Raw genomic sequence first — 27140 nt, forward strand, 5'->3', positions numbered from 1 at the left:
AACTTGACAAGTTTAAAAACTATCCTAAGGTTTTGGGGACATCTTAAATGCATATGAATATGTGATGTCCCTAGACACTTAGTGCAGTTTAAGCCATTTATTTAATGTATTGACATACATATTTAATATGACAACGTACTTAATATATGTATCACGTACCATACGATATTACAAGAATATACAATAGCTTAAAATTACACCGAGGCTTTTGAGATGTACACACACACAATGTTAAGCGCTATAATATTAATCATCCAGAAACAATCAATAAAATTTGTAAAAATTAATTTTTAATCACTTAAAGCTGCACTAAGACATTTGGGACACTTCTGGGCTATGTATAGGTCTATACTTATATGCAGCCGCGGACACACGCACGCCCGGACGCACGCGCACACACACAAAAGAAGGTAAAGACATCTTTCGACTGGCCGCGACTCCTCCCCTCCGCTCTTTCCCTCAAGGAGCAATTATCGCGCTTGAGTGTAAACACGCATGCGCGGGGAGCTTCGGCGGCTAAGGGCAAGGGAGGGCAGGGGAGGCCAGACGGCGCCTCCGGAGCTCCCCGGGCTCTTATCCGGGCGGTGCCGTCGCGACGGGAGCCCGCGAGCTCGCTCTCGCGCCAGCGCGCGACCTGCCGGCGTGGGGGGAAGCCGGGAAGAAGGAAAGGGAGGGGGAGGAGCGAAAGCGGGAGCGAGCGAGCGCGAGCAGCGAGCCTGCGTCGTCGTCGTCGTCGTCGTCGTCGTCGTCGTCGTCCGGAGAGGAGCTACTCGGCGGCAAGATGGCGGATCGCTTCTCCCGCTTCAACGAGGATCGCGACTTCCAGGTAAACAGCGGTACCGGGGCCAGCGCAGTTGGAACTCTTCAGTTCTTTCCCCAGCACGCCGGCCTTTGGAGGCGGCCGTGCCTGACCCCCCGGGACTTCCTCTTGCAGGCCTCGCAGCCAGCGCTCCTTCCTCCCGCCCCCGGCTGCCTGGCGCCCCTGCCTGAGGCGAGGCCGCTTCCCTTTCTCTGGGCCCGGGCGCCCTCCCCTTCCCGAGCTGCATGCGAAGGCCCGCGGCGGTGTCGGGGGGCTCCCTCCCGGGCCCTCTCTTCCCCGGAACGGGCGGGGGGAGGTAATCTCAGGAAAAAAAAGGGAGGGGGGTCGTTTTTAATGCCTTCTTCTACAAGAAAAAAATTCGTTTTCCTAACAGTTTCCATTTCCTTACCTGGAAAATGGGTCCGCTGTTCAGGCTTGTGGCTGTCCCTGGCCGGAGCTTTTCCGGGATGGATAGCGTTACCCACCTCCCGCCCCCTCCAACCCTGTCCGTGACTGTTGTTGTTGTGGTTGTTGTGGGGCCGCTAATTGGCCTCGAGAAACACGCACGTCCTTGGACAGCCCCGGCTAGTCCCGGTGACGACGGGATTGACAAGTTCTTGCTAACTCACTCAAGACTGAAATTATTTTATTTTTAACTTCTTTTTTCCTAGTTGCAAAGTATAAATCTAGGGAGGAAAATGTCAGCTGGGTAGGATGAAGTCTCTCGATGGGGAAAAAAAAAACAATTAATTAGAAACCCATCCTTACCTGTTTGGAATTGCCTTACTCTGGAGGTTTTTTATCAGTCACCTTGGGAATCTTGGAGAATGAAAGGAATTGAGGCGAGGTCCATTGATTATTGGGTGGAAAAGTGTACCTTCGGAGTCTTAAAAGGAAACCAGATCCAACCCAAAGAACCCTGCATTACTGCTGCACACCCTGGCAACAGTAATTTGGGTCAGGGAAGAACACTGGGATTCAAATTTTCATCCTTCTGCAAGGTCTTACCTAGAGCAGCCCGGATATCCTCCTTTGCTACTTTCCATAGTCAGAGGAAGGGGATGCAAGTTATTTCCAATTGGGTTGTAAAGTGAAGGGGGATTACAGACCAGCAGAAATTATTGGAACTTTAGCACAGTCGTCATCAGAGGGACCAAGAATGGAACTTGGGGAATATTGACAATCCTTGCAGTCATGTGCTCTCTGGCTGCAGCACAAGGTGATTTAGGGGTATAATGTGGGTTCAAAGAAGTTTGAGATGGTTTAAAGCAACCAAATGATTATTGTGTTGTTTATTCTTAGTCTCTGTTAGGAGTCTCAATCAAATAATGTTAAGGTTTTTTGAAAAAAAATGTTGAGGGTTTTGAAGTGCTTTTCAGAGGAGAATTCAAGGTTATCTAACCATATTGCAAATTGTCATATAAGTTGAATATTGAGGGAAAAAAATTTTTTAAAGGGTCAATATTTGTGATGACCAAACTCAGAATCTCAGCAGACCCTTTTTTCAGAATAGAGAGGACAAAATGTCATGTAAATGATTTTAAGTAGTGAAAATTAGTATGAATGTTATGATTTGGGAAAAAAAAACTGGGAAAGGTATTTAGATTACAGTTAAGAATCCAGTATGAGAATAAGATGGTGCTTTTATTGTTTAGTCATATTTATGCTAAATCATTTTAATCCCAATAAGGTAGATTTAGTATTTATTTATCTAGAGACATGGTTATCAATCAACTATCTGTTAAGTTTATTTTCTACTAGATCAACTTTTATCCAGGAAAAATTTTTTCTGTAGTCTGCTGTCTTAACAGGTATGGGGTAATAGAGAGTACTACTCAAAACATTTTTATTGATTATTATAATAATGTTATACTAAAGTTCCAATTAAAAGATTCTTGTAAAATATCGCTAATTTTGTTTTTTAATAAGAACTTGAGAAACATTGGCACACATTGGTGTTTCAATATGCAGTGAACAGAAAAGAGTATAAATATATGTGTGTGTATGAAACTTCACCTATTTTGCATTCAATTTTTTAAAGTGTATATTAAATTTGACATGAGAGTAACAAAATGGTCTCCCTTGTCTGTCTCTCTGCTGTTTTTGTTCTTTTCTTCCTGTCTTTCCATCTGTCATTTAAACTACCAACTTTCCCTAATAAGTTTTTTTCCTAACAAATAAATATAGTCAGCACATTGTATCTGTCATTCATATCATTCTGAAACACAGAGTAGAATTCATCTTAAAAAATGTTTTGAAGAATTGTAGTTTATATTCTTATTACATATTTAGTAAAATTTTAACTTTTCAAAGGAGAACTAAAAATCAACTTTTGGTGAGTATTTTCAGTGGAAAATGTTGATTGACTTTTTCCCTCCAGTTTTCTCCTCAATTACATGTAAAGTTTTGAAATTGTTTTTTAAAATTTTGAGGTCTGAATTCTCTCCTTTCCAACCCTTCTTGAGAAGGCATGCAATTTGACGTAGATTATGTATGTAAAGTTATGCAAAACATATTTCCATATTGGCTTTGTTACAAAGAAAACACAAACCAGAAAAAACAAAAAGAAAATATGTTTAAATTTGCATTTCTTTTCTCTGAAGGTGTATAGCACTTTTTATCTAATCCTTTATCATTGTGTTGATCTTTTTTGTCATTCACAGTTGATTGTTGCTATTACTGTATGCTGTATTCTCCTGGTTCTGCTCACTTCACTTTGCATTAATTTATGTAATTCTGGGTTTTTCTGAAAGTATCCTACTTGCCATTTCTTTTAGAACTATAGTATCCCATTAAAATCATATACTTGTTCTGCCGTTTCCTAGTTGATGGAAATCTTGCCCAAATTCCCAATTATTTCCCACCACAAAAAGAGTTGCTCCAAATTTTTTTTTTTTTTTTTTTTTTATCATATAGGTTCTTTTTCTTTTCCTGTGATGTCTTTGGGGGTACAGATTTAATAGTGGTATTGCTGGATTAAAGGGTGGTATTGCTGAGTAAAAGGGTATGTATGCACAGTTTTATAGCCCTTTGTATATAGTTCCAAGAAGCTCTTCAGAATGGCTGGATCACAATTGATTGGCTTTTATTTATGATGTAATTCTTTGATTTAAGGTTATTGGAAAAGGGGAAATGACCCTAGAAATAATACAAAAAGAAAATCTACTTATAGTGTCTTTAAAACATTTTTCATATTTAAGTCACTTAGTGTGTTTTGAGAAATCTGGTTTTTCTAATCAGGTCCATTTGAGAATTCTGTAAGTATTGTGAAGGAAAAATAAGAGAAAAAGAAGAGATGAATGAATATTGTTTTTAAAACTATGTTTTGAAAGTTTTGCAGCAGCCAAAAGATAACCCAAAGTACCAGGTACAGTGGACACATTTTGTTACTCTTTTTATGCCATCTGTAACAACATTGGAATTTTCCTTGCCCAGTAAGTTCCAGCTGAACAAAACTTTATTTGTATTGGTCGCAGTTTAATAAGGTGATTGTTCTTCAGTAATTTTTCGGTAATATCCAGCTTTTAGTGACCCCATTTGGATTTTTCTTGGCAAAGATACTGGAATGATTTGCTACTCTTGTATTCATTTTACAGATGAGGAAACTAAGGCAAACAGAGTTAAGCGATTTGCCCAGGGTCACGCAACTATTAAATCTGAGGCCAGATTTGAAATCAGAAAAATGGGTCTATTTGCTTTCAGGTCTGGCATTGTATATCAACTGCGCCACCTAGCTGCTCCCCACAAGCTGATTATTTCACTGTTATAGTATTATGCCATTTAATTTAAGTTGAGAAATAAAAACTTTTTTTTTTTTTTTTTTTTTTTTTTTTTTTAATTTAATAGCCTTTTATTTACAGGATATATACATGGGTAACTTTACAGCATTAACAATTGCCAAACCTCTTGTTCCAATTTTCACCTCTTACCCCCACCCCTCCCTAAATGGCAGGATGACCAGTAGATGTTAAATATATTAAAATATAACTTAGATACATAATAAGTATACATGACCAAAACATTATTTTGCTGTACAAAAAGAATCAGACTCTGAATTATTGTACAATTAGCTTGTGAAGGAAATCAAAAATGCAGGTGTGCATAAATATAGGGATTGGGAATTCAATGTAATGGTTTTTAGTCATCCCCCAGAGTTCTTTTTCTGGGTATAGCTGGTTCAGTTCATTACTGCTCCATTAGAAATGATTTGGTTGATCTTGTTGCTGAGGATGGCCTGATCCATCAGAACTGGTCATCATCTAGTATTGTTGAAGTATATAATGATCTCCTGGTCCTGCTCATTTCACTCAGCATCAGTTCGTGTAAGTCTCTCCAGGCCTTTCTGAAATCATCCTGTTGGTCATTTCTTACAGAACAGTAATATTCCATAATAGAAATAAAAACTTTTGCCTTGCTTATTAACCCCACTTTGTTGCCGGGAGGTTTAGCTAGTTTTGTTTTGTGCATCAGTATTTAAAGTCCATTTTAAGGATTCATGTGCATAATTAACTTAAAAATATGTGGTCTTCTAAAATTACAATATTAATAATAAAAGCTAATGTTTATATGGTGCTTTATGCTAGATGCTTTACAAATATTTAATTTGATCTTTACAATAACCCTGTGAAATAGGTAGTATCCTTATTTTACAGTTGAAGAAACTGAGGCAGATAGGTTAAATGACTTGCTCAAGGTCACATAGCTAAGCAAAAGTACCTGAGGTCATATTTAAACTTAGGACTTCCTGACTCCAAATCCAGTGCTCTATCCACTCTACCTACACATAGATAAGGGATCTTATTGAGTCATCCTCTATATTTTTGTAGCTCATATGCACAAATACATATGTAATTATGTAACTGGAATTGATTTAACAAAATATGGAAGGGAAACTTTAAAAGTCAAAAGTCATTGATAGAGGACATATAACTTATTATTTTACATTATCCTTTTTCTCTAGGTCTGTTTATTTTTGTTCTTCAGAGGCTTGGCTAGCCTATATTATAAGGTTCATAGAAGATATATGATGTCTTCCTCCTATTTTAATTTATAGATTGATCATTAGAATTATTGATGCATTTAAGAATTTATGAATTGCTTACCTAGTTTTGTTGAAAAAAAAAATGGACGTAATCCTCATTTAATAGAGAGAGCTGGTTTCAAAAGTTAAGAAGATCAGGGTTTAAGTTTGGCCTCTGACACATACCAACTAACTCTGGGCAAGTTACTTCATTTTTTTCAGTGCTTCATTCAGTTCTCTTAAGACTTTCAGAAGAGGTGCTGGTGCTCAGTGAAGGGAGTTTGTTATCCGAAGATTAGTAATAGTATATTTTTAATATAAAATTTCCCAAGAACACATTATCTATAAGTGTAATAAAAACATCACCAATAATTTTGCATAAATTTACTTGTGGGATTCTTTATTACCATATTAATTTGTCAAGAGACATTATGAAGTAGGTGATGGTTCTCTTAAGTATAGTCTGGGGTTTCCTGACACCCTATCGAGGATCTTCAAAGTAAAAACTTTTCATAATATGAATATATTTGCTTATTAAAATATTCTTTCCTTTTCCAACTATATATCAGTAAGGGTGGGCGTTCTTATATATTTCAACTAAAACAATATACATTGCATCAGATAGAATGCAGATAAGAAGTCTTTTATTAAGCCAGACATCAAAGAGATTTGCAAGTATAGGTAAAACAATGCCTCTGTTGTCAATAATTTTTTTTTAATATAGTGATATATTTTTATAAAAGTGAGTTATTTTTATTAACATATAATGGACTTAATTATTTAAAAAATGAATCCATTAAAAATGTTTTAATTTCTTATATGGTAAATATAAAAAACTAAATCTATATAAACAAAAACCCTTGGGATTCCGCAGTAATTATTAAGCACATAAAGGGGCTTTGATACCAAAAAAAAAAATTTAAGAAGTTCTGGATTAGACATGAAGTGCTGATCTAGGAATGAAGAAGAATTGGGTGGCTTTGTAGTTTTGGATCAGTCAGTTAACTACTCTTTGCCCCTGGGCAACTCTCTAAGACTTTAAATTTTATAACCCAAGTAGAAAGAATAGCAATAAGCAAAACAATTGAAACTCAGTGTAGTGAAATGTTAATTACCAAACTTGTCCTGAAAGAAAAGATAGGAAAAAACACATTCCTCTTTCCCTTTCCCTCCAGGTGGGAGGGAACTGTGCATTTAGAATATGGCAATTGTAATATAGGACTATTTTGATGTCTTATGTAGTTTTATTGACCTATTTTTTCTTTTTAAGATTTATTATATGAGCAGAATCAGGAGATCATTATACATGGGAACAACGAAATTATACGACTATCAGTTCTGATGGATGAGGCTCTCTTCAACAGTGAGATGATTGAGGCCAGTTCCAATGATCTTTGATGAAGAGAGCCATCTACACCAAGGGAGAGGGTTGTAGGAACTGAGGGTGCTTCACAGCATAGCATTTTCACTTCTTTTGTTGTTGTTTGCTTGCATTTTATTTTGCTTCACTTTTTCTCTTGTGTGACCCGTTAATTGTAAAAATATATATGTATATATTGGATTTAACATATATTGGACTACTTGCCATCTGGGAGAGGGCATGGGGGAAGTTGGGGAAAATTAGGACACCGGCTTCTGCAAGGGCTAATGTTGAAGAATTGTCCATGTGTATATTTTGAAAAATAATAAAAAGATTTATTATATAGGATAGTTCTCTAGGTGGGATTGGAAGTTAGGGCTGCATTGGGAAACAAGTTGGGTTTTTGTTTGTTTGTTTGTTTAGATTTTTTTTTACTGTAGAAGAGTTACTTCCTTCCACTCCTCCACCCACTTGCCCCAGATTCACTGATGCTGGCTTCCTTGTTGGTCCTTGAACAAGACACTCTCTTAAGATAAATAGAATATATTTATAGTTATAGTTATTTTCTTCCAATTACTTTTTAAGACAATTTTTAAACTTTTTTTTTCTTTCAGTTTTGAGTTCCAAATTTTTGACTCTGGGTATTTTTTATTGGTTGTCTCCTGGACTTGAAATGTTCTCCCTCATCTCTGCCTCCTGGTTTCTCACTTGTGGGAAGTTTTGCTCATCCCCTCTTAATTTTAGTGCCTTTCCTTTGTTGATGATTTTCAGCTTTTCCTGTATATAGTTGTTTGCAAGTTGTCTTCCTCAATTAGATTGTGAGCTCTTAAAGGGCATAGAATACTTTTTGCTTTGTTTGTATGCCCACCTCTTAGCACAGTGCCTTAGGTGTACATCGTTATATGTAATAAATTTACTTTTATTCTACATCACTCGGGCTCTTCCTTCCCTGTGCATACCACCAGTTTTCCCTTCTGTGCCCTGTTGATGCCTCTGGACACCTACAGCAGCCACTACACCGGTACACTTGGGAAAATACCCCCTTCCACATCATTTCATCAAAGTTCTGGGGCATTGACTGATGAAAAAGAAAATTAGCTTCCCACTTTTCACTTGGTGTAGGATAAAATAGATCCCAAAGGATAAGCAAGTATGTATCGATTATGATAGATTGAAGATCTTACTACTTTTTCTTTCCCTCTCAAACCCACCTTCCTTGCAAACTTTATCATTATTATCAAAGGCACAACTATACTTCTAGTTCCAAGGTTGACTATTTCATTGTCATCTTTGACTCCTTCCTCACCTCCTACACCTAAAAATCAGTTGCAAAATTTCATAGTTTTTATCTCCAGAGTTCTCCCATCTGTCTTCCTTCAGCTACCACTTTAGATAAGTGGTCCTTATCATCCAATCACCTGGATTGTTGTCCTATTCTCCTAATTGGTCTCTTTCCCTAAAATGCCTCTACATATTCTATAGAACTGCTGAAGTGATTTTCCTAAAGACCACTGACATATTGCTTTTCTATTTGATCAGCTCTAATGGCTCCCAGTTGGCTCTAGGATGAAATATTTCATCTTTATCTCATCCTTTAAAATTTTCTTTTTTGGCATAATTTCCATAATATACATTCTTTTTAATTAATCAGTATATGTACATAATTTATAAATACATAAATATATACTTTAAGGGTATATGCCCCCAGATTTTTTTTTGCTGATACATGTAATCAGAAGAACTTGGAGATTACTGAATAATGGCAGGTATACTAGTCAGTTACTATCCTAGGTCTCAAGGTTATACTAAATCAATGGTTTAGCTAGGATTACAAGAGCATAAAAATAACAAAACTTGAGAATTGTAAAGAATCTCTGGCAGTCTAGTTCAGCCCATCACCGTCTGTTCTGGATTGAACCTCAGATCAGTTTCTTAGTAATTTATGTCCAATATTAGGACAAAAGGGGACACTCATAGATCATTCAACAATTAACAAGATTTACTTAGTAGTAGAAGGATATTAAAGATGTTATTGAGGCATTCTGAGGTGATTCAAATGAGCAAAGTTCTCCTGCTTCTAGGAGAGTTGTTCTACTGCTAAGCATCAAAGTGTGCCTGAATCTGTACCAAGGTACCAGGAAGTGTTATTAGTAGGCTGATCTTTTAGTAGTTGTTTTTCATTTCTTTTAGTCATGTATAACTCTTTGAAACCCCATTTGGATACTGGAGTGGTTTGCCATTTTCTTCTCCAGTTTACTTTACAAAGGAGGAAAGTGCGTCTAATAGGGTTAAGTGATTTGGCCAGGGTCACACATGTTTGAGGCCACATTTGAATTCAGGAAGGCAAATCTTCCTGATTCCAGGTTTGGCATTTTACCCATTATGCCCTTGATCCTTTAATACCTACCCTGAACCAATCAAATCTAGAGGATGGTTTAATTACATTTTAAGGGAAAATAGCCTAATTTACATGGCTATTGCTTCCATAATATTTTATAAGCCTTGGGGATAAGACTCTTGAAAGTCTTTTATAAATTTTTCATGACATAAATAACTTAAAAGACTGTTACCGGTCAGTTCTGATATTCAAGAAGGTAGTACTAAAGGAGAAGAAAAGACACAAATATAGTAAAAGCAAAATAAAACAACATAAAAATCCAAGGAATAATGATTGAATGTGAGAAAAACAAATACCAGACATCTCAGGCTTCATCAAGGAAGGATATATCCTAGTCCCAAGGCTAAGTGTGGTGGGTTCTGCTCAGTCATTGCAGTTTACTGTGGATATCTTGACGTAAAGAAAATATGGGCCAGTTTTTATTGATATGACCTGATTACTATAACTTTGACCTCTGATTTTTCAGAACTGTTAAAAGCCCACAAAAATTGGTAGCAATCCTGCTGTGAATAAGAAGCTGGTATACACCAGGGGGAAAAAGAGCCAGTACATTATTTTTAGACGGTTGCCAGCTTTTAATAGCCTCTTTAAAAGAAAACATTTGTCTTACCTTTTAATCAATGGTTATAAACTTGACATAACAATCCTCCCCCTTTTGTGGAAAAAAATTTCCTTCCTTTTCATGAAATTGCATATGTTAATCATATTTTAGCCAAATAAAATTAAGAATTTATCACCATTTTTTTACAATACCCAAGTATCTTAAACATAAAACAGCAATAGTATAGCATACTTATCGATGCTTTTATAATTGTTACATGTATAACAAACCATAATCATGTCCTAGTAGACTTGTTTTTTGGTGCAAAAAGTTCCTTAAAATGTCTTTGATATTACTACTCGTAATTAAGTCACCAATCACTTTGTTTTTATTATAACTAGAAGACTATGGTTTTATATAAATAAGATATTATGAATAATAGTAGTAGGTTTTGTATTACTTTTTTTGGTAAATTAGAAAATGCTATTTATTCAAAGCCAGGACATAAGATTATCAGGTTCAGATACTTCTTTTAGCATCCTATTTTAAGAAAAATTTGTTAATGTTTTTTGTTAATAGACAGTAATTGGATTCAGTTACCATTATGTAGATAATACTCAGGTATAATTGTCCTACTCTAATCTTTTGCTGGCTTTCATTTTTACATCTCATACTACCTGTTGGACATCTTGAAATGTATGTCCTATAGTTATCTTAAATTCAACTTGTCCAAAACTGTTTCCTTCTAAATTTACCTTCTTCTAACTTTCATGTAATCCTTCCATTTACTTAAATTTGCAACCTAGGATGTCAGCCTCAATTCTTTGATTTCTTACTGCTCTCTGCCCACATTCTTCAAACCCTTTTACCCCTCCCCCCCCTACCAGTTGCCAAGTCCTGTTGTTTCATCTCAGGTCTGAACAATTATAGTAGCCTGATGATTGATATCCCCACCTCAAGTCTCCTACTACTCATTTGTTAAATTGATCTTCTTAAAATGCAAGAAGGAGGTCTGATCATATCACGCATGCCTATCCTCTATTCTTGGTCTCCCCAACTCCTGTGATTTCCAGTATCAAATATAAAATCCTGATTTAAAAAAATAAGTCATAACATGGATTGCTTCCTCCTTTCTAGTAGTCTTCTTATATCTTACTCCCCTGTGTTACTATGCAATCCAGTAATCCTGGTCTCCTTTATGATCCTTGAATAAAGAACTCCCAATTCTGGGAATTTTCACTATTCCATATCTGGAACTTTTTCCTATTTATCTCTATCTCCTGGCTTCCTTGAAGTCTCACCTAATGTCCCACTTTCTAAAAGAAGATCCTAGTCATAATCTTAGTATATTCTCTCTGAGATTACTTCTATTTTATTTTGTTTGTACCTTTTTACTACATAGTTGTTTGCATATTGTTTCTTCCATTAGAATGTGACCTATTTGAGATTGCAGACTGGTTTCTCCATCCTTTATCTCCTAGTGTGTAGCACAGTAGTTCCATCAGTAACATTCACAAATCCCAGTGACCAATATAAAAAAATCATATTTTCTGGATTTTACCTTTTTTACTTTATATTTCTGTTATATAAACTGTTTGTTTTGACTTTGCTTTTAGTTTCAGCTGCTCCACTGAATTTATTCTTCCAGCTTTATTATCTATTTATTATGAGAGAATGTAATGGGCTGAAGCTCGAGTTGATGCACTGAGGTCCCAAGCATGTGAGGCTAAAGAGTAATTGGACCATACTCTATTAATATATATGCTTGGAGAAAGAATGTCCCCCGCCCACTCTTTGTGCAAGTCCTGATGTGTTGTATAGGAAATGATGATTTTGGTGGGTAGAGGCAGAGGAGCGGGAAGAGAAGGCTGGCTGGCTTCTGGTCTGGCTGACTTCTTAACTCAGCTGCACACATTGCTATCTCGATCCCCCCATTCACCTCTGATCCTTCTTCATCTCTACTGAGAATAAAGATTGAAGATTTTCCCTTAACCTGAATTCCGACTCTGGCTGATTTTAAAATACGCGGTCATCACAAGGGAATATTATTTCACTTAAAAAAGACAAAATATTTAAGACAACTAAATTTAAATTTTAATTGCTGAGAATTTCAAATGGTGTTTTACCTATGATCAGTCTTAATAGATTTAAACAGGTTTTTTTTTTCCTTCTTATTTTGTGCTTAGCAAAAAATGGCAAAATGAGTACTGTTAAAAATATAGATACAATGCTACTTTCAAATTACACACAAAATTTGTTTAAACACTTCACATTTCAGCATATCAAACATAATACAAACTCATCTGTGACTTGAGTCTTTACTGATTCTGATGGAGGATGATTGAGTTCAACTCAAGATTTGATTTTGATTGTGCATACTATATTATATAATTAGATTTCTATTGGAGTAAATTCACAATACTACTCTTTCTTGCTTTTTATTTTTACTTTTATTTTCCTTGAAAAACTTAGTTTTTTGCAATTTTTGGAGAGTTGTACTCAAAATTTCCAATAATTTCTGCTACTTGTTAATGTCATTTCTGACAGGATCTCACTTGTTGTTGTTTGCTTGCATTTTGTTTTCTCTCTCATTTTTTTCTTTTTGATCTGATTTTTCTTGTACAGCATAGTTGGGGAAATATGTATGGAAAAATTGAACATATTTGACATACTGAATTACTTGCCATCTAAGGGAGGAAATATGGGAGGAGGAAAGGGAAAAAAATTTGGAACATAAAGTTTTGCAAGGGTAAATGTTGGAAATTATGTATATATTTTGATGATAAAAAGTTTTAATAATAAAAATGTTATTTTGTTGGAGATAAGTACAAATATGTGAAAGTTCTTGGAATTTCTTAAAAGGGGACATTACAATGAATGCAAAACCATATTGTATTTAGTTTAGCAAGTATTTGTTATGCAATTCCTATGCTCAGTGTGTTATATTAGTTTGTGGGAATATGAAAATTATTTAAGAGAGTCTTAAAAGGTTTAATATTCTAATAAAATAAATACACATAGTAATAATATGTCAGGTACTAAATTTTACAAGAAAGGTCCACTGTTGTATAAAAGATTTTAGGAAAAGAATACAAACCATTCTCCAGTTAATAAATGGTCAAAGGATATTGAAGAGACAATTTTTAGATGAAGAAATTAAAACTATTTCTAGTCATATTATGCTCTAAATCACTATTGATCAGAGAAATGAAAATTAAGGTAACTCTGAGAAACAACTACACTTCTCAGATTGGTTAAGATGAAAGGAAAATATAATAAGTGTTGGACAGGATGTGGGAAAACTGGGACAATAATACATTGTTGGTGGAGTTATGAACTAATCCAACTATTCTGGAAAACAATGTGGAACTATGCTCAAAAGACTATTAAGTTGTCCATACCCTTTGATCCAGTAGTGTCTCTTTTGCACCTCTATCCCAAAGAGATCACAAAAAAGGGAAAAGGACCCATTTGTGCAAACATGTTTGTGGTAGCCCTCTTTGTAGTGGCAAGGAACTAGAAACTGAATGGATGCCCATCAGTTGGAGAGTGGCTGAATAAAGTATGGTATGTGAATGTTTATGGAATATTATTGTTCGGTAAGGAACAATCAGGAGGAGGATTTTAGAGAGGCCTGGAGAGACTTGCATGAACTGATGGCTAAGTGAAGTGAGTAGAAGCAAGTGATCACATAATGATTATCAGTTTTGGTGGTTGCAGCTCTTATCAATTTTAGTAGACTTGTTATGGAGAGAGCCATCTGCACTCAGAAAGAGGACTCAATGTGGATCACAGCATAGTACTTTCACATTTTTTTTGTTGTTTGCTTGCTTTTTTCCCCCTCATTTCCTCCCCTCTTTTCTTGTGCAGCATGATAAATGTGGAAATAGGTATAGAATTGCACATGTTTAACATATATTGAGTTAACTTGTCATCTAGAGGAGAAGGTGGGAGGAAGGAAAGGAAAAAAAATTGGAGCACAAGGTTTTGCAGGGGTAAATGTTGAAAAATATCGTTGCATATATATTTTTGAAAGTAAAAAATCTATTATTAAGAAATATATTTTAGGAAAGAGAGATCACTCTTAATGAATAAGGAAAGCATTATGGTGGTGGTTCAAGCTGCACCTTGAAGAAAGAGAAGATTTAGATAGATGAAAATCATTGGGTGAGATCATTTCTGATATGGGAGGCAATAGATAATAGCATAGAAGAAGAGAATTAGGACTAGTTACAAAATATTGAGATGTAAATTCAATGAAATCAAAGTGGAGTCAGTGATTTGGGCTGAAGAGAATAGAGAGTAGTGATCAAAATTTAGGGAATGGCATAGATATAGGAATTAAGTTGCATTTGAGGGTGCCAAGAAATGTCAAGGTGTTATGTGATAACTCATATAGTCCTTTAAAGTTTGCAAAACTCTTTGCTCACAACTATCCTATGAAGTATATGTTGGAAGAATTGTTATCCTTATTTTATAGGTGAAGTATGTTCATTTGAAATTTATAAAATTTTTTGTAGAATTGATATCTACCTCTATTCTCACTGATATGGGCCATAAACTCCTGCAATTTATTTTCTTTATTTTTTTTTTTTAATTTTAATAGTCTTATTTACAGGTTATATGTATGGGTAACTTTACAGCATGCAATTTATTTTCATAGTGTTTTTTTTTGTAATTGCCATTACTGTTGCAATAGTCATGACCAAACCTCCAATGAAATGAAATTTCTTTTTTCTTTTGTACAGTGAAAGTGACTTATTCCTTATTTTGCATTTCCAAGATTCCTTACTTTGCATCTCCAAGATTAACTGTAAGCTATCCTTTAATTTTGCTCCTTCCTTTTTTGGTAGGAGAAATGGGAAGTTTAATAGCAACAATGCCAAGATTGATATGATTGCCTTTTAACCATATGTATACTTAAATCATTGGACAAGGAGCTCATATTCAAAGAAGCATTAGTGAAATTAAAGTTTATTTGAGAGTCTAAAACTATTTTCTTAGCATCATTTGACTCTTTTTTTTTTTTTTCCTGTCAGTGCTTCCATATAGGATTGAGGACCATTTGAAACATTTCTGTAGAACTTGTACATTAGTATTTATATAGGTGAAAGAACCCTGTTTAGCAGAAGGAAGAAAATGTATTGAATTGCCTTTGAAAAATTACAAAATATAAAATACAAATGACCCTAAGTTTCCCATGAAAGCAAAGTCCATATTTTTAATACTACCAAGATTCTACTGGTGTTTATGAATAGTTTTGAGACAGGGCAGCTATCTTTGAAAAATTAAAAATGAATTCCACACAGAAGGCACGGTAGACGTATATGGTGAAAGAATAGGCTGCAACATAAAACCAGTGAGCAATTCTGAAAAACAGGAGTAAAAGATGTCATTAAGGAACAGTTTGTATATAATGGGAAGGGAAGATGGGTTAATCATGTAGTAAAAGTAAGCAATGACAAGTAGATAGGCAGAATGTATTATTGGTGTTCTGGTTGGTGATCTCAGGAAAAAGGGAGTGAGATGCTCCTGTCTAACTTGTGGGAGAAGATGAGTAAGAATGGCACGGGATAAACAGGCATATATGGGTTGTCATATGTATCATTGAAAAGAACTTCCAAATCTAGGAGAACACAGTAACAATTTGAATAAAGATGATGTAACTGAAACTCAGGCTGACTGAGTTATTAGTCAAGGTCACACAACTGGATTTGCCCCATTTCTTTATTAAATTTAAAAAAAATCAACCTATTTGATCCAAGGTAAGAAATAGGTTGACTAATGGACCGGATAAGATATACATTATACATAAGGAAGCAAAAAAAAAAAAAATCACGTGCCCTCTCCACCTTGGCCAATGTATACCCTTAAAGATACCAATGCAGGAATATTTTACTCAACAATATATGTTTGTAAGGAATTGTGGTCAGTTTTTTCCTTGCTTTATCCAAGAAGCTCAAGATGGTAGAAAAACCTAAAAATAAAATTTAAATGATTAAATTCATTTCTTTTTTAAAATTAGATTTATCTAGGGCAAAAGGGGTTAAATTGAGAACTATCCTATTAAAAGTTTTACTGTCTATTCCCTCCTATAACTTATCTAGCTTTTCTTTTTTTTCTTTTTTTTTTTTTTCCTTTTTTTTTTTTTTTTTTTTTAGCTTTTCTTTTAAGAATTTAGATGTTATGCCATTTGGTGCACCCATGTTCAATATTGCTATTAATTGGATATGGTGCCTTTCAGCAAAGTGTAGTTTCCTTGTTTATCTGTTTTAATTAGGTCTGTTTTTCTTATATTCTGGATCATGATTATTACCCCATCATTTTTTTTTTTACTGAAGCTAGAATATAAATTCTCATTTAGCCCCTTATTTTAACTCTGTGTGTCTATTTTGATTGTTTCATGTAAACTACATATTTTTCAATTCTAATTTCTTATCCAGTCTGCTGTTCTTTTTCATTGTTATACAATGAAATTGCTTTTGTTTTGCTTCTAATTCTTCCTTTAATCTACCCTCTTTCTTCTTATTCCACTTTTTCTCTCCCATTTCCCTGCTATATGAAATATATATATGAGCAAATAATATTTACCTATTTAGGTTTCTTTTGATTTATGTGTTTGTGGTTCAGATTTTAAGTTTCATTAGGAAGGCTAGAGTCAGTTCTTACTACTTTGTAAGAACTGATTTTTAAATTGTCAACGTGAGCACTTACACCTTGGACTTTGGCAAATGTTACATTATTAGGGCTTGATTTATTGTTTCATTGATTGTATAAACTTAAATGATGGAGAAAATGTTAATGTTTCATATTAAAAGTGTGTGATGCAAATATGCCCCTCCCCACACCAATCCTTACCTCAAATTCCTCAAAAAAACCCTTTCAACCCATTTTAGATATTTACTACTACATCCCTGTTTAGAAGTCTTATTTCATTAAAGGTTCATTTCCCACCCTGTAGTATTATACTCTTGCTAAGAAAAATGGTTATTCTTGGGTGTAAGTCTAGATCTTTTGCCTTTTTGAATATCATATTTCAGCTCTCTGCTTCTTTGTAAGTGGTAGTTGCCAAATGTTATGTGACCTCAGACTTGAATTCTTTCTGGATCTTGACTATAGTGTTCTTGGGGTTTTCTTTCAGGAAATGATCAATGAATTCTGTTTCCATTTTTTTTCCCTGTAGCTTTTAAAAGATCTGAGCAGTTTTCTCTTATCATTCTTTGAAATAGGATGTATAACTAGGCTTGAATTTTAGTCATGGCTTTCAGATAGTTCATTAATTGTTAGAGAATCTCTCAGTCATTTTTCAGGTCAGTTGATTTTGCCATGAGATACTTAGATCTTCTGGTTTTTTTGGGTTTTTTTTCCTTCAGTCTTGTGAAATTCTTAATTTCTTGATGCCTTACAAATTATTAGCTTTCATTGTGGTCATTTTTAATTTTCAGAGAGTTATTTTCTTGGAAAATATCTTATTCTAAGTTATTCTTTCTGTTTTCATCCCTCCCCCATTATCAGTCTCAGTTGGTTTTAAATATTATTTTTTAGCTCTTTTCTTAAAAACTGTCGCTTTATCTCTTCCAACAAATCTGTTTGGATGTTTTCCAAGCTTTGGTTTTTCCATGAGGTTATGCTTTGGATATTTGGAGTCATTCTCTTCTGGGTTTCTGTCTTGAACTTCTGTGACACCATAATATCCTTTTACAATGGTTTTTTGTTGTTGTTTATTTGCTTTTCCAGTCTACTTCATGACTTTGGACTTTTATTTTAGTACTTCTGATGGAAAAGTCCTCATGGCTCCTTATGTGTGTTGTTGTTTTTTTTTCCTGAGGCAATTGGGGTTAAGTGATTTGCCCAGAGTCACACAACCAGGAAGTGTTAAGTGTCTGAGGTTAAATTTGAACTCAGGTCCTCCTGACTTCAGGGCTGGTGCTCTATCCACTGCGCCACCTAGCTGCCCCTCCTTATGTTTTTTCATATTTTATTCATTGTTGTGTTATTCCAGTGTCTCAGGGATAGCTCATACTGGGGACCTGCAAGCTTTCAGGACTCCACCAATGATGTGATCATAGTGAAATGTGCTGTTTTCCTGGTCTTAACTGTTCATCTTTACCCAGGTTTGAATCTGGGCAAGCACCTTGACATGTCCTTGATGGGGGAGAATTCATTAGACAGTGCTGTTGGATTCAAACTGCTATCAGCTTGCAGGTAGTTTTGTAGATTCATAGTGACAAAACTATGGGCTTTTCCTTTGATCTGATTATTGCCTTGGCAATTCTTGGTAATTTAGACTTCAAATAGCTGGAAATTGGAACTGGTGTCAGAGCCTCAAGACCTGTTATTTGCTTCTGGATTTCTTTGCTTAAGATATAGCTAGGGTTTGTAAAACCTGATTGCCCTTATCTTTGCCATCCCTAGGTACAGGCCCCCTTCTCAGTCATCTCTAGATAATGACCCAACAATGAATGACAACTTTCAGATGCTATCTGTTTCCATACCCTGTATTATTAGTTCATGGATTCCTGGTTCCTCTTTCTGCCTCCACACACAGCTTCATTTCTCTTTTAATTTTTGAAAACTAGAGTACTCTACCTGGCAGTATAACTGCTAAATAATAAAATGATCTTAGGTAATAATAAACTTAATAAACAAATGACTCAAAGATGATTCTAGTAGGAGAGGAATAGTGTAAAGAGTAAAAGAGACATTAAGATCCTGCTGTACAAACATTTGGTACAGTGCCTCAAAATCATACCATGTGGAGGAACCAGAGATGTTTTAAGATTGGGACATGGGAAATGAAATGATAAAGAACTAAACACTTCCTACCCCTTCTCTCAAGTCTTTTAGAAGGAATAGTAGGCATTGTAACTCAAGCCTAGGTCCTGGGCAGTTTCCTATGCTGATGGGGGGAAACTGACTTCTGTAGTATTTTCCTATGATCCTTCCAATTACTTAAACTGAGACTTGACCACTTCTTTTCCTCCATAACCCAGCATCTCTGACCATACTCTTCAAACACCAACTGTACCTTCACTCACCTCTATCTCCATGAGAGGATAATTGAAATATGACATTCTTTCTCCCTGTTGCCATTTCCAAAATTTCTCTCTTTGCCACTATTACTTAGAAACTCCTTTTTTGAAGGAACTTTATTAAAATCATTTTGGCTATCTGCCATCTAATTGGTATATAGTTTGAGAAGTCGAAGATGCAAAATTGGAGGTTAGTAGATAAATAGAATCAGGATAGATAAATTTGAGAATCATCAGCATAGAATTGGTAATTAAATCCATGGGAGTTGATGAGATCATCAAGTGAAGCAATGTAGAGGGTGAAAAGAAGAGGTCTCAGGACAGAACCCTGTGGGACACATAAGATTAGAGGATGTGATGTGGATGAGAATTCAGGAAAGGAGACTTAGAAAGAAAAGTCTTATAGGTAGTAAAAGGAGAACCAGAAAGAGTAATGTCCCGAAAATCTAAGAGAGTATAAAAGAAATGCAGTAATGGTGTCAAAATCTGCAGAAAAGTCAAGAAAGGATTGCCATTGGATTTGTTATTTAAGAGCTCATTAGAAACTGGTGAGAACTATTTTTGGAATGATGAGGCCACATATTGGGTTATAAAGAGTTAAGAAGAATGAGAAGAAAAATAGTGATTGATGCCTACTGTAGGTAATCTTTTTTAGGAGTTTTAACCACAAAGCACAAAAGAGAGAGGATTTTAAGTTAATGGGAGGTAAGAAAGGATCAAATGAGGATTTTTGAGCAGGGAGGAAGACATGAGCATGTTTGTAGGAGGTAGCAAATAGACAAGACAGGGATATAAAATAAGTGAAAGGAGGAGGATTATAGAGGAAGAAATCTTTTGGAGAAGGTAGAATGGAATGGGTTTGCTTGTGCAGGTAGAAAGGCTAGCTTTGTTAAGGAACAAGAGCATCTCTTCACATAAGACAGGGATGAAGGAGGATATAGTAGTTGAAGGCAATTGAATGAGATGAGGAAGAGGGAAGAAGGAACTCAAAACAAATGACTTTTTTTTTTTTTTTTTTTTTTTTTTTTTTGTAAAATATTAGGTGGTGGAGGAGCTATGAGAGGTTAGAGAATAGAAGAAAAAATTTAGAACAGCTGTAGAGCAGAACTTACTAAACTTTTCCCAGTTGCAATTTCTTTTCTCCCAAGACATTTTTTGTGACCTCTAGTATATAGATATATAAAATAGGTATAAAAGCCAAACATTTACTGATAATAAATCTTAATTTTGTGACCCCCCACATTCAGTTATGAGACTTCATATGGGGTCATGAGCCACAATTTTAAGAAGCTGGGCTACAGAAGGTGATAATAGTGAATTGATAAAGGAAGTATAGTAGAATTGCCTAGTATCACTGAAGGTCTTAATTGAGGTTGTGTAAAATAAATTTGTAGTAGACCAAATCAGAATGATTGAATGATTTTCTTCATCTTAATTCAAATGCACTTGATTAAAAATAAAAGTGGTAGACGATGGTGGGAGTGATCCAAGACTGAGGCTTGGTAGGTATTCCTCTATTTTCTTAGATGTTCTGATCCATACATTTTTTTTTAAATCTATAAAATAAGATGTTTGGATTAAAAGATATTTAAAGTTCATTCTTACTATGATTTCTATATTTTTATGTCAGGTTATATCATTTAACAATGGATTCATCTACATTTTCAGACATGAATGTATGACATTTCATCTAAAAGCAAAATTTATCACAAATATTTAAACATTTTTATGAAATATTAATTTGAATATTCTGTAGAGGTAAGCTTAGATGTGTTCATTTCTGTTTATTTTGTAATTCTGAGGATATAAAGAAAAAAGACTGCTGCCTTTGTCATTTTTGGAGAACAGACACTTTTTGGAAAAGTTATGAAGTGATTTAGTAATATAGCATCATCAGTATAAGAACTATTGTACATTTCTTGTGTTTGCCCATATGTGTGGCTTAATAAATTTCTTACAGTTTATTCATGAAAATGAATTCCAGCTTCATATTAATAAGTAATTTCCAAGTTTTAAGATTTTTTAAAATGAATCATTACAGTACTGTTTATCTTACTCAGTGTAAGAATCTGACAATAAAGTTTCATTTTAATATTGCTATTTAACATTGTGAATGTTAATTCTTAGATCCTTACAGTAAGTAGAATTATAAGTGACTACTACATGAATACTGAAAGAATCCATTGATTTGATATTGCAGTGATTACCAAAAGAGGCAGTAATGATTTTCTATTTATAAAAAATGAATTGTCCATTTTACTTTGGAACTCTAACCACCTGTGTTTATTGTACTAAATGCACAGTATTGGAATGCTCCAGATGAAAACAAGGTTAAAATTTTTAACACTTGGAGTATATGATGTAGATACTTAAAGAATAATAAGCAAATTTAATATTTGGTTTCTAACTTAGGAGAGCTTACATTTAAAACAAAGTTTAGGTTTACATATTGTGGATATAGCAAGGAATTGACAGGTTTCAGGTGAGATATGGAATTCCCTAGTTGATATTTTTGTAGCACCCATAATATAATGATAAAAGTATAATAAAATTTCACATTTGGTTAAATACGATTGAAAAGGCAATTTTTATTATCTTTATTAGAGCTGGGATATGTAGAAGCTTTTTATTTATTTATTTATTGCTGATGACTTTTTTATTTTTTCAAATATATACAAAGATAATTATAGAAGAAATTTATTAACCAAAAAGATGGACTCCCAAATCATACCTACTTTTTATTGGCCTGAAAACTGAGCAGTTTTTAGATTTTTCCAATGAATAAAAGGGAAAAAGTTACCAACTGTGTTGTTTTGACTTTTTTTTTTTTTTTTTACTTTGTTGGAAAAACCAATATTGATGATATGTGGTTTTTGTACATTATTTTATAAAATATTTGTTTGGGAGCTTCACTAACTTGTGTTTGTGAATCATGATAATATAAAGGAAAACAATATTGAAAGCTTTTAAATGTAATAAATTCTTTGATCAGTTTAGCCTTGATGGTGAAGCATTTTTCCTGCCTTTAGGCAAAATGCCAGTAGGAACAAGTGTGAAAAGGTGAGTGAATTCAGATTTTACCAGTGTTGATTTTTTTTTTCTGTTTTAATTGAATTTAAATTGGGGGGGGGGTGTTTACATTTTAAATTTCAGACTGTCTCCCTCCCTATCCAACATTATTGAGAATGCCACCATTTGACACTGTGTGTGTGTGTGTGTGTGTGTGTATAAAATCATACTATGCATACTTTTTATCAGTTCTTTCTCTGGAGGTGGATTGTGTCTGCTTTCAATATTTGTAATACTCAGAATAACTTAATTCATAACACTCAGAAAAACTTATTCAGTTATTCTTCTAACAATATTGCTATTATGGTGTCCAACGTTCTGCTCCTCATTTCACTCTTTATTAATTTCATGCAAGTCTTTTCATGATTTTCTAAAATAAACCTGTTCATAATTTTTAAAAACTCAGTAATATTTAGTCATAATCATATACTATATCTCATTTAGCTATTCCCAAGGTGGGCAATCCTTTTAATTTCCATTTCTTTGCCACCACAAATTGAACTGCTATAAAAATTTTAGAGTAAATCGTATTTTTTTCTTTTTCCTTGATCACCTTAGGAAGCAGAACTAGTAGTGATATTGCTGAGTCAAGGAGTATGTATGGTTTTAAATGATTGAATCAGTTTACCAGTTTACCAACAGTGTATTAGTATCCCAATTTTCTACCTCTAGCATTTATCATTTTCTCTTTTAGCTCCAGCTTCTTTCCTCCCTTGAGCAAGTAGCTTTTTATTGAGTAACAAAATAAAAGTAGTTATTTGCCCAAGTCCAGGAAAAAGGTGGTTATAACTTGATTACATAAGGTACTATTCAATTTGTTTTCATAGCTTACAGTACATGCAACAGTTTGTTTACATCTAGGAAAGCCCCTATATTATACAATGCCCTTAAACCTTTCTATCGTTTTAGCCAATTTTTGATAGGTATAAAAAAATCTCAGAATTATTTTAGGTTGCATTTCTCTAATCAGATTTAGAGCTTCTTAAAAATGACTAGATAGAGCTTTGATTTCTTCCAAAAAAATACTTTTTCATATCCTTTGACCATTTATCAGTTAGGGAATGACTAATAATCTTATTAATTTGACAAGTATTCTCTGTATATTTGAGATAGGAGACATTATTTAAGAAACTGCCTATAAATATATCTCCCCCCCCCTCTCAATTTTCTACTTTTCTTCTAATCTTGGCTACATTGGTATTATCTATACAGAACCTTTTTAAATTAATAAATATGATCTATTTTATATCTTACAATGCTTTCTCCCATTTATAAAAAAATGACTCCTATCCATAAATCTGGATAACTAATATATTCTTTGTTCTTCCAGTTTACTTTATGCTTTATCCTTTTATATCTACGTCGGGTATACATTTTGACCTTATGTTTCAGCTGATTCAAAAAAAGGGACTGTAATCAATTCAAAAAAGGTAAAGCAAAAAATAGATTTAATTTAAAAAGATAAAGAGGGAAACTCCATTATGACAAAAATAGGTGGAAATAAGACAGCATAACTCGTAGTGGGGGGGGGGGGTCTTCAACCTTATTCTCTTGTATCTCTGTTAGATAAATCTAACAAAAAATAAAAAGAAATCAAGGACTTGAATAATCTTAGATAAGTAAAATATGATAGATACCTGGAGAGAACTGAATGAGAATAGAAAGGAATATAAAATTTTCTCAGCAGTATACGATACCGCTACAAAAATTGGCCATATATTGGGGCATAAAAACTTCAGTTTAATGCAGAAAAACAGAAATATTAACTCTTAACAGATAATAATACAATAAAAATTCTATTTAATTAGGAACCATGGAAACATAAATTAGAGACTAAATAACCTAATCTTAAAGAATGACAGGATTTTTTTTGAGAAAGAAATTTTTTTCATTCCATCAAAAAATAAAAGAAATATTGAAGACAAAAATGAAAGGTTTGATTATATAAAGATGAAAGAATACTTAAAAACAAAAAGTTACATGTTATCATTTTAAAAAAATTATTATAGCTTTTTATATACAAAACATACATGGGTAATTTTTCAACATTGACCCTTGCAAAAACTTCTATTTCAACTTTTTCCCTCCTTCCCTCCACCCTCTCCCCGAGGTGGCAGGTAGTCCCATACATGTTAAATATATTAAAGTATATGTTAAATACAGCATATGTATACATATTTATAGTTATCTTGTTGCACAAGAAAGATCGGATTTAGAAAGAAAATAACCTGAGAGGGAAAAAAAACAAAAATGCAAGCAAACAATAACAGAAAGAGTGGAAATGTTATGTTGTGGTCCATGCTCCTTTCCCAATGTTCTTTCTCTGGGTGTAGCTGGTTCTGTTCATTACAGATCAATTGGAACTGATGTGGATGCTCTCATTGTTGAAGAGACCCACGTCCATCAGAATTAATCTTCATGTAGTATTGTTGAAGTATATAATGATCTCCTGATTCTGCTCATATCACTTAGCATCAGTTCATGTATGTCTCTCCAAGCCTCTCTGTATTCATCCTGCTGGTCATTTCTTATAGAACAATAATAAAAAATGACAATTAAAGAAGTCATAGAAACAATAAATAATTGTACCAAAGACACTGATGATAAAAATAAAATAAAAAATTTCCAACTAAACAAAATTTGGAAATCCTAAAATTTAAAGGATAAATAAAATTCAATTTATAAAATAATTGAGTTAATAAAAGTAGGAATTGGTTTTATAAAAAAAAAAGTCACTAGTGTCAAAAATGAAAGCGTGAGTGTACTACTAATGAAGGCAAAATCAAAATTATTAGAAGTAATTTTGCCCAATTGTATGTCAATAAATGTAATAATGTATCTGAAATAGAAGAATGTATACAAAAATATAAAGTGCCTATATTAACAGAAGAAATTTAATATCTAAATAAACCAATTTTAGAAAAAAGAAATTGAATATGACATAAATGGACTTCCTAATAAAAATACTCCCAAGTTGTCTTAGGCTGGACAACTTTTCTCCCAATGTTTTAATTATTCTGCCACTCTGAAGTTCATTTTTAGGCATATTTTTAAATTATTTGTGAGGGAATTTGAGAGAGCCCAGTAATTTCCTGCCTTATTCCTCTATCTTCACAGAATCTTCCCCAGGCTGGTTTATTTTGTTTCATTCTACATTTGACATGGGAAATAAGGGTCAGTAAAAGTCTGTCAGGGTCTAGAGAGTAGTAATGTATTAAGTAATGTATTAAAGAGAATATTTAGGTTAGATTGTGTAAAGTCTTTTGAATTTTGGATTAAGGAATTTGTCCTATGGGCAGTGTGATTTATATAACTTAAATAGTGTTTTAAGAAGATTAATTTTGCCCTGGTCTTCAGAGGGTGTATCAGAGAGCTATGGAAATTTTTTTCAGTAGTCTAGGCATAAAGTTTTAATAGTAAGATTGATAATTGCTAAGGAAAGGATGAAGGGGATTTGGTTATTGATTTTTTTTAAAAGCAAGGGTAGAAAGAAGTATTAAAAGTATTAAAGAAGTATCAAAGTATTAAAAGTATTAAAGTATTAAAGAAGTATTGGAGGATGATTAGGAATAAGGTGGTCTTTATAGACCTAAATTTATATTGCCAAGAATAATTGTCTGTGTGTGGGGGAAGGGGGGTGGAATAGAGGGTGAGCAGTGTTAGTGTGGGTCAGAAGTTCCATTTTAGATTTGTTGAGATGATGGCAAACTATCCAACTGAAAACGACCAGAAAAATAATAGAAAATGTGGGATTGGTGCTTAAGGGAGAGAGATCAAGTTTAGGTATGCAAATTTGGCTGTTAGTAAAGTTTTGGGAGAGGATGATATTATAACCACTATGCTCTTATTAAATTTTATGTGTTAAGACACTGTCAAGTCATGTTTGTAGTACAAGGATACCAGAGAAGGTGGTATTGGAAAAGACCTTGCAGAGGGAAGTATTTGACTTGAGTCTTGAGGAAAACCAGAGATTCTAAGCGATATGTGTAAAAATGGAGAACATGGAGTACAGCCAGCACAAAGGTTCAGAGACTAGAAAATCGAGTGAACAGCAAGTTTAGACCTAGATAGGTTGATTGTGGAGGGGAGTATTATGTAAGAAGACTGGAAAGTTCAGAAAAATCCCAAGTTGTGATGTGCTTTAAATGCCAAACTAACTTAAAACATTAGTCCCAGAAGTAACAGAGAAGCATTGCAATTGATTGAGGGGAGTAGGTGTGTATGACATGGTCAGACTTCAACTTTAGAAAAATCACTTTGGCAGCTTTTGGAGGGAGCATGGATAAAAGGAGGCATATTGCATTAGGGAATCCAATTTTAAAAATCATTGTAATCTTCCACATAAGAGGTGATAGGGATAATTTATGGCTATGAAGAGAGGGAAGGAGGCATCATGTGAGATATTATGGGGAAGATGACAAGATCTTGTAACTTAATGGATATGCAAAGTAAATGAGTAAAAAGTTGAAGATGACATCAAAGTTTTGAATCTGAATGATTGAAATGATGGTGGTGCCCAATATTAGGAGGTTTAGGAAGGGGTTAGGTTTTTGGAGAAAGGTAATGAGTTATTTTGGGAATGTTAAGTTTGAAATAGTTATGAGACATTCAATTGAATATGTTCAGAAGCCAGTTGGCTTATAATTCAGATTAGGATTGGTTAGTTACATATGTCTGAGTATCATCCACATAGAGATAATTGAACTCATCATCACCAAATGAGAATAAAGAGTGAAAAGAGAAAAGGGTCCAAATCAGAACCATGGAATGTGTACTCACAGTTAGTGCAATGCAGATGATTATCCAGCAGATTGAGGAGTCATATAGATAGGAGCAATTAGATTTATTTCAGGGATTCAAAGTTCACTTTTCAATTAATGTGGCCAGACAAAATAATGATAGCGACTATGGTGCCTTTGTA

At 34.1% G+C, this 27140-nt stretch overlaps 1 protein-coding gene across 1 annotated transcript in view; it reads left to right on the plus strand.

The window, feature by feature from the left end:
• Positions 1-382: 382 nt before the first annotated feature.
• The window catches only part of GPATCH8 (G-patch domain containing 8), a 108272-nt gene continuing 81514 nt past the window's right edge, over positions 383-27140 (plus strand). Inside the window, exon 1 of the mRNA XM_012548419.3 lies at positions 383-826. Coding sequence (XP_012403873.1) covers positions 782-826 — 45 coding nt within the window. The 5' untranslated portion in view covers positions 383-781. The remainder of the gene's footprint in view (positions 827-27140) is intronic.

Source organism: Sarcophilus harrisii, chromosome 4 (genome assembly GCF_902635505.1).
Source record: "Sarcophilus harrisii chromosome 4, mSarHar1.11, whole genome shotgun sequence".
Classification (NCBI taxonomy): Eukaryota; Metazoa; Chordata; class Mammalia; order Dasyuromorphia; family Dasyuridae; genus Sarcophilus; species Sarcophilus harrisii.